This window comes from Lutjanus erythropterus, chromosome 5, assembly GCF_056507025.1.
Source record: "Lutjanus erythropterus isolate fLutEry1 chromosome 5, fLutEry1.hap2, whole genome shotgun sequence".
Lineage (NCBI taxonomy): Eukaryota > Metazoa > Chordata > Actinopteri > Lutjaniformes > Lutjanidae > Lutjanus > Lutjanus erythropterus.
In genome coordinates, this window is record NC_139321.1 from 9,640,422 (window position 1) to 9,649,743 (window position 9,322).

Here is a 9,322-nt window from a genome sequence, read left to right on the forward strand (position 1 = left end):
GCGTTGTAGAAGCCCGAGGGAAGCATGTATGAGCTGGACTGTAAAATGGCCTGAAATCAATTAAAGCTACTACAAGGAGTTTATAACTGGTTATGAAACAGCCTCAGTTTAACACTGATGTCTCTATGCGACCCACATAAGTTAAGGAGAACATCAGCGTGAGTATTGGCTATTTCTGTGTAGCTGCTCTTAAAGTCTGTCACCGGGCCGGATTTCAAATCAGATTTAAATTGGCCCGTTTTTACATTTTCTCAGGCAAGTTTAGTCGGTTAAGAAGAAGCAGGAGATTTACATTTTATTTTTGACGTCATATTTTGTTGTTTTTACAGTGTTGAGGCCTCCGAAATTAACCAAACATGAAAGCTCCTTGTAGTAGCTTTAAGAAAAGTGATATTATTATTATTTGTTTCACTCCACAGAAGCCCAAACAGATCAAAACAAAGCATCAGTCCCTTCTTATCGTTATTATCGAGCTGATGAGAAGTGGTGACACAAACCAAAGGCGCTGGCAGGTTATTATAGGCACATTTTTGTATTTATATCCGTGATGATGTAGAAAACAATTTGGCGGGCTCCGAAGGTGATCAGAAATGTGACGTTTTGATAGAGTAATGCCCTCATGATGACAGTTAGAAAAAGGCTGAACAGGTATCTCTGTTTTTGTTATTGTTTCAGTGCTGGAGGCGTCTGCAGGAGTCTGTACCGGGACAGGCGCGGCGGCTTGGAGGTGCCACCACGTAGCAGCCCCTATGCGCTCTAGAGTCATTGCCCAGGGGGTGGGTCGGGGAGGGGGGTTCCTCCCGGTGGTCAGAGATCATGGCAGGAAGAGTTGTCCCCCGCGCTCCCGCTGTGAGAATAGGGTCCCTCGTGCGGCGGCGGCTCCCCCGGTGGCGTCATGCGCTTCTCCTTCTGCCTCCGGTTGCAGAACCAGACGCGCACCACCTCCTTCTCCAGCTGCAGCGAGTCCGCCAGCGAGGTGATCTCCTGCGCCGACGGTTTGGGACACTTGAGAAAGTGCGTCTCCAGCACCCCCTTGACGCTCACCTCGATGGACGTCCTCTTCTTCCTCTTCCTCCCCTGAGCTGCGATCTTGTCTATACTGCTCGAGCTGCCCGTGGACGAGTCCGCCTCCTCCAGCCACTTGTTCAGCAGCGGCTTCAGTTTGCACATGTTTTTAAAGCTCAGCTGCAGAGCCTCGAACCTGCAGATGGTGGTTTGGGAAAAGACGTTCCCGTAGAGCGTGCCCAGCGCCAACCCCACGTCCGCTTGCGTGAAGCCCAGCTTGATCCTGCGCTGCTTGAACTGCTTGGCAAAGTGCTCCAGCTCGTCCGAAGTCGGCGTCTCCTCGTCGGAGTGGTCGTGGCAGTGGTGCCCGCCGAGCTCGCTGTGCTCGGGGCTGAGCGTGTCCCTGAGGCCCGGGTGCATGCCTTGGCCCTGCGGGTTGGGTGGAGGCGTGAGGCCGCCGTGCTCCAGCATGCCGTTGACAGTGAAGCCCGTCTGGGAGTAGATGTTGATCTGCTGCCCGCTGCTGATGGAGGAGTTGTGGGACACCGGAGTGCCCCAGGCGCCCGGGTGGTTGCCATGGTTGTTGTGATGCGGGGAGTGATGCGCTACGTGCGGGGAGCGGTGATGAATGATACCGAGCTGCAGGTCCTCTCGGCCTGGCTTCACGTCCTGCTGCTCCATAGAGGCCGACCAGGGGCTGCCCTCCGACAGGCTGCTCGCCCACTGGTGCCCGAGCGGGTGTCCGTTGCTCTGGACGCTCTGCAGGTAGTCGCTCTGGAGGAGTTTCTGGTGTCCTCTGTAGGGGCTCGCAGGCTGCATGGCCTGGCTGTCCGGGTGGATCATGGGACTGGAGCTGAGCAGGGTGTAGGGGCTGGAGGCAGCTGTGGCCATGCTGGCTGCTGAACCCCACTAGTGCTACTGAAGCGAGGGAGCAGCTCAGCCTCTGACATCTCCCTCTCTCTGGAGCCTCGGCAGCAGCCTGGCACTGACTGACAGCCTCCACCGCCACTCACACACCGAGCGAGGCGCGGTGACGACGCGCGTCAGCCAATGACGACGCAGATACGCGCTCCTCCGCCTCTGGAAGCAGCGGAGCCGCGGAGAGGAAAGGGTTAATTACAGCCAGTCGAACCGGAAGTGAGTGGGGATACTGGTCCAGTGGGTCTGGCTGTGGAGCGATGTGCGCGTGGAGCGCAGTTCCTGTTTATTAATTAAAGTTTCCAACTGATTTACGCACGAGTTTATTGCTGCTCCTGTCACCCTTGAACGCGTGCGAAGGAGGAGATTAAAGCGCAATGGCATTTTAGACGTGCCAGCACTTCATTTAGAGGGATACAATCAAACCAAGAGCAGTTCCCACTGCTAATTATTAACTTTTACAGGAAACTTCCTCAGGTGTTTGTAGAATGAGACTCTACAGAGTTAGGGTTTTACGCACAAGAGTTTTACGCACAGGACTTTCATTATCAGAACTCATTTTGTTCAGACAAGAATGGACCTATAACTGCAGTTGGGACTTTCAAATAAGACTTCCATAAAATATCAAAAATGTAACATTTCTCTGACAGCCTAACTCACACTTTTTCCTCCTACACAAGGTATTTTCTGACATGTTTACAACCTAAAACTAAATTATTTCTTACATTCTCTCAAAGAAGTAAACGTGTCTTCGCCTACTCCAAACTTCCAGTGTTTAAGAATCTCATCAGGTCCTCTCACTCAGATGAAAAAGATCTATCTGCATATCTGAGAGCTAACTTAGCCGCGTAATTATATTTGCCATTAGAAGACTGACTGTAGCGTCCCGGTCTCTCTTATTGGTTTGAAATTCCATTAAATATATTGCTGGAGCTCCCAGGTTAAGCTTGATTTAAATTTGCATACATTTTCATACATTTAGGAGAAATAAAAGAAGGCTGCAGCCACCAGAAAGTCATTAAAGAGCGCTGAGCCGAGGAGCTGGAGCTGGAGAAGGAGACAGGGACAGAGACACGGGGAGAAGGCCGGAGCAGGTGAGCTGACCGCGGGGATGGACGTGTGGACATGCAGGCAGGGCCGCTGGAGGGTGGACACTGCAGGGGCCTCGGTACACCCGGAGGAATGAGGGAAGGGTGATGACAGGACAGGGAAATAATTCAACAGATGCATATATTTGTTGTCGTGTTTTTATCCTGGATCCAGTGTGTAAATTCTTCATGTAGTTTTACTCTTTGAAATTTCTTTAAAAGTGGCTGAATATTTGATGTGAATGGCAGCGTTGTTCTAGTGGCCTAGTTAGCTCAGCTGGATTGCTCCGTTCGACTTGTTATGGGATGAAATTACGCAGAAGTGCATGCAAAAAAGCAAATATCCAGCACAATGCTAGAACTGGTATTTCAGTACAATTCCTGCATTTTCTTACGCATCACATTAAAAGACGCACCAAAGCGAATTGATTTTAAAGGGTGAATTCTCCATTTAAAGGAAAATGTATCCTAAAAACTGATTCGATTAAATGTGAGCCTGTTTATTAACAAAATTCGAGCATTAAAAATTGGCTTACACGCTCAAAATCGCTTAAATATTTTTTTTTTGTCTCGTTACAAAAATAAAAGTGCATTTTTTGGGTGCGCATATAAAGCAGACAGTAGAAGGACTTTGGAGAGGGGGTTGTATCGCTCTCGATAGTCTAAGTTTCTAAGTGTAACAGATGCTTCTCTAGAAACGCTCCTTGTGCTGATTCCTTTTATTCACATCAACATTTTTCTGCCGTCGAGCGCGTTTCCATAGCGAGGCGAATAAAAGGCAAATCCCCGCTCCGCGCCTCCAATAAAGAGCCCATTCACAGATAACCCGAGCCAGCCCTGCTACACTTACACCATGCAGCAGCAGCAGCAGCAGCAGCAGCACTGCAGCTCTCTGTCTCCACACACATTACTGCGAAATAACACAAACTAATGACTCATAATTTCTTTCATTTTCTCTTTAGTTTATGCCTGTTTGTCATGTTTGTTTAGCTGCTTGTTGGTGTTTATTCGGCGGCTCTGAGTAAATCTTTTGGTGATTGTATCTTCTGAATCTGATTATTTGCTGTAGGCAGTGGAGTAAATAAAAAAGATTTGTAAACTATAAACGTCCAGTAGACGATTAAAAAAATCTACTCTCAGAAAAAAATATTTGATACCTTTTTCTCCGTGGAACATCATAGCCTGCATTGTCTTTCTATGTGCCTATAACTTAACGCTTAAATTTACATTATTTATTATCTAATTAAAGAAGTAAGCCTAATTACGATGCTATTAATTATTATTCCGATTTAAAAGGAAAAAAAACGGCATTGAATTTAATTACATCCCTGCTGCCTGTTTGTATCACAGTCCACTGTCATGGACATTTCAAACATTTGTGCTCTTTACAAGATATAAGACACAAGATCCATTTATTTATCATTACACGACAAGGTTGTATAGCGAGGTTTGGGTGTAGTTCAGTTTTTGCCAGCCTGCTTATAAATAAAACATTTTTAAATGATATGCAGTAGATTACTGTGGAAGTAATACATTTAGATGGGTCAACTCGTGTTGCAAATATCATGTTTCCATATGTTTAAGAACAAAATAAAGACACAAATATACATAATTTTCCTATGGAGGATTGGTGTGTCAATGTTTGGCGTTTTAAAGCCCCTTTATAATATTTTCCACCTCTCTATAATCCAGTAGTGCTGTTGTTTTTGTAGGCCTGTGTTGTGTAATTTATTTATTTATAAAAAAAATTGTGACAATCTTAATGGAGTTTGGTGTGACAGTCTAAAAGCGCAGCTCGGAGTAACAAGGTGTTTTCGATTTTTTTTTTTTTAAATAAATAAATAAATAAAATATAATACCATTTGACTTTGTGTCATTTGCCTAAACGCCCTCCTCTCCAGTTTGCAGTGCTGCTCCAGCCTGAAGATAAATCAGCTTTAGTCTGCTATTGAGACAGCCTTGGGCCTCAGGGCGGGACCTGTCACTTTGTGTCATGACCTCTGGAAACTTCGCCCATGAAGCCTAAAATCTCTGCTCCTGCGCTCCAGATATGGCCTCAAGTTAAAGATTTTTACAACTGAAACGTATCAATCTGTCTCAACCTATTACAGCAAACTCGTCCCGGGCCTATTTTTTTATTTTTTTAAATCTAGATTTAAAAAGAAGAAAAGAGGCATTTATTCTCATTTTTTAAAACTCATAACTTTTGGTTTGATTTTTGCTTAAGAGTTTTTTTTGTCTTAATCCAAAGCTTTATTGGTGTGAGATCTGAGTTGAAACGCGGTGGTTTTCTCCTCCCTGACAGCCGCTTCACACACTTCACTTCACAGGCTCCCAGACAGTAAAATCGATATTTCCATTAACCCGTGACGTCGCTAATAAAGGACAGTGACACCGTGTTTAAACAACACGAGCCCTTCAAAAAAACAAACCCGAAACTAATCTCGCATCGTGTCGGTGACAAGTCGTTTGTTTTCATCAGCGACTTGAAACCAAAACGTCTGTTTGTGACGGAAAAGAAGTGCTGCCTGTCCTACACGTCCATCTGTCAGTCATGGAAACCTCACCTCTGCTTCTGTCTGTCTGTGTGTGTGCGTGTGTGTGTGTGTGTGTGTGTGTGTGTGTGTGTGTCCAGCGGGGGTGTGAGGAGGAAATATATTGGACACACCGATGAGTGAATGTATAGGAAGCTAAAAAATCATCCCATGAGAGCACACACGAGTGTAAATGTACATTCATAATGCATGAGGCCCGGTGCGTTTGTTTGGTCTGCGCGAGGTTCATGTGGTTCACTACGAAATTGCGTTCAGATCCGAAGGGTTTTTTGGCTTTTCAACAAGTCTACAGCGAAGTCCTCGGATTTTTAAAAGATATTTTAATCCACACGGAGAAAATGAATATACGTCTCATGTTCGGCTGTTTTCCCCCCAACCCTAACCTCTTGACGGAGCACGGATTTGGTTGAAAATGTCAAGTTTTCCACTAAATGTAGCGAGAAAACTTCATTCGTGACGTCTATGGCAGAAAATTCAGATTCACTAAATGCTCAATCACAGCAAAAAACAGTGCGGGATTAATTCAAGACGAATTCAGGGGATTTACAGGCTATTCAACCCGCATTGTTTTGATGAAAAATTTCATTTCAAACGACATGCAATCTTATTTTTTAATTATGGATTACCCCCACGTATCATCACCGCCGAACAGAAGCAATTAATACGAGATAACAGATTAACAAAGCTTTTCCTCATTCCGATGATCAGATAGGTGCAATGTTTTATTTTTATTTAAGGATAAAAAAGGGTGAAAATAAACCCGAACTTGTTTGAAATGGAGGGTCTCACTTTGCATTAGGATTACACTGAAAACACAGGATCATATTGGGCCAGTTGTACGCTTCACACTTTATGGCTCCAGCAGTGCTCTTAAAACGGCATCAATTTCAAGTCGTTATGGATATGACACCCCCTTCTGATAATGAAATGTTTCAGTCTTTGTTTAAGGATCATATTAATTTAATAAGAAACAAAAAAAAACAAAAAACACACAGTGGTAACCTCAGTTAGCTTCACAGCAGATCAGTATAAACATGACATCATAGGGAGAATTGATATAAATATGATATATGATAGAGCTGCACAATTAATTGAAATATTATCAAAATTGCAATATGGCCAAAGGCATTTTCCAAATCCCAGAAGCTGCAATATTTTTGATGAAGGAAGCATGTGTGACAACACAGCATCATAATGTAGTGCTGCAGAGATGTCCTGGCCTACAGATGTTGTTCTCCAGATGTAAGAAAACATGTTTGTTTGGTACAGACCTAAACAAATGTCACACCATTGTAATTGTAATGGGTATTTCCCCCAGTGAAAGTGTAAATTATGATGTAAAAAAGGTAATTCCCACTAAGCTTGAATCATATTGCAGTTGCAATATCTGTAAAAAAAAAAAAAAAAAAAAAAAAAAAAACCCGCAACATGATTTTTTTACCATGAAAAAGAGAGAATTGTTGAACCAATTAAAAAATACTTATATTGATAACACAAAGAATAAATTAAGTTTTTCCAAATGAAGTTAGAAAGTTAGATGAACACAGTTTCTTTAAGTCAGATGTACTTAATAATCTGATTAATGCAATTTAGGTTTATGGCAACTCCAATGTTTCATTTTTTCCAGCTCATTTATTTGTCTTACCCAGAAGTAAAATACTGCTCCTTTATAATATAATAGCACAGTTTCAGCAATAGCATTTTGTTTACAGTAACCTCAATGTGTTACTTAAGTTCCTTAAATATATAATGTAATAAATATAACTGAAGATGGGGTGACCGTGACATCAGACACACAGTCCTAACAGAAACCTAACTGATGCACTTTTACTGAAATAAGAATATCAGATTAAGGGAACGAGGTGTAGTTTCAAGTTGTTGTAATCCACAGAAATAGTCTGCCATCTGTAAAGCAGACTCATTCAAAACATTAGGTTACTTCAGCTACTAATGAAATACACTTTTTACAGTGTATTGTGCAGCCCCGATGGAAATATGAATGACCTGTTATGCCATTTTATTGGCCGTCATGACAATATTGTGACAGTGAAGATAAACTTTAGACATCCATATTTTAAAATTTGTTTTTTAAAATCAGATAAAGTTGTTTTGAATTCCGAAGTCCCCTCAAAATTCAACTCATTTAATTTCCTGGAACGACTGTACGACACCAAGTGCAACGCAGAGCTTCAATTAAATGTCTCAGGTCTGGATATTAGCATTCCAACTATGATGCAAATCCCAGCGTAAAATTATTTTTGGTTTCGAGTTAATTAGAAAATGAATTCAGTCAAAACAACACACGGGCCTGAGGTCAGGGAGCCTTTCAGCTGCTGGAAACGTCTCTCAGAGAACAAACACTCAGCCGCACAAAAGCAATTGTTGCAATATTATTTTTTATTATCTGCAAGAATTTGAAACACCTGAGCAAAATTGAAACTGTTTGTCCCTCTTGTTGCCTCCGCTCAAACAAAGCGAATGTTTGTCAGAGAGATTATTCACTGCTTGTGTTTCTATGTGTGTGTGTGTGTGTGTGTTACAGGTGCTGTGTTTGCGGAAGAGGCTAGTATATTGTCCCTGGGTCACTGGAGGAGCTGAGGTTGGTGAAAATCTACATAACATTACCATCTGTTAAACTTCAAACTGCTCAAACAGACACACACACACATGAACACACGGTATACTATAAACACAGAGCGGTGAAGAAGAGTAGAGAGTCTATAGAAATGTAATGTATGCTCTTCAGCCCCTCTCCAGCTCCTCTTCCACATCCTCCTTCTTCTTCTCCTCTTCTGTGCTGAGAGCCGACAAGAGCTCGGGGTTGAGGCCTCCGCTGGCACCAACGAGGAAGAGAAAGGACGAGAGAGGAGAGGACGGACTCGTGAAAACTTCTAAAAAAAAGAAAATAACCATCCCTTTTCTCTCAAAAATCAAACGTGGTCGATGTTTAACGAACAACCCGGGTGAGTTTCACGCAGAATATCGGCGAGCTCTGACTCTGCCACAGCTGAACAACCAACCAACATAGTTTCCCCTGTGGCCCACAAACCCACACCCACATACACACACACACGCACACACACACACACACACACACACACACACAGGTCCCTCTGAAGGAGCAGGCGGAGCCGGCAGTTGCACATCTGCATTTCAAACACAGACTCTCTGGGATTCATTATTAATTAGCCTGCTGAGCCCTGGAGGACTGGTGATGCTGCCGTCACACACACGCAGAAACACACACACTAACACGCACACACCTCGTGACCCCTTTGCCCCCTCTGCTCTACAGTTTGAGAGTCCTCACCAGAATACTGAGCCGTACAGGAGCCGTCCCCTCCCTCCAATCACATCCCTTCTCCTGATTTCCCAGCTTAATGTTTGGTAAAGGATGATGAATTACAGGAGTAGATGGTTTTTATTAAGCCGAGCGCAGTGTAACTGTGTTTAAAACACCATATTCAATTGAGTTGTTTGGCTCTGCACAGTGCTAAATGACATATATGAGAAGATGAGAGTAAGCCTGAAGAGCTGTATGCTTCTTATATCACATCAATAAACATTACAAAACTCCTATCTGCCTTTGTTTGCTTTATTCTTTTGCTTTTTGTTGGAAATAGATTGTTGTGTTTTGCTTGCCTCTAATTTAAGTGTGCGTATCTGTGTGCATTAACCTCCACCAGCAGCAGATAGAGGCAGATCAGAAAGACACACAGCGATTATGCATGAGGAATGTCTCCAGGGTCCACAGAC

At 43.4% G+C, this 9,322-nt stretch overlaps 1 protein-coding gene across 1 annotated transcript; it reads right to left on the reverse strand.

Moving 5' to 3' along the window:
• Positions 1 to 309: 309 nt before the first annotated feature.
• LOC146326439 (POU domain, class 3, transcription factor 4-like) lies at positions 310 to 2,050 on the reverse strand. Its single transcript, XM_084718715.1, has one exon. It carries the CDS (start codon positions 1,894 to 1,896, stop codon positions 808 to 810), a length of 1,089 nt encoding a protein of 362 aa, XP_084574841.1. The 5' UTR covers positions 1,897 to 2,050; the 3' UTR covers positions 310 to 807.
• Between the last annotated feature and the right edge of the window lie 7,272 nt (positions 2,051 to 9,322).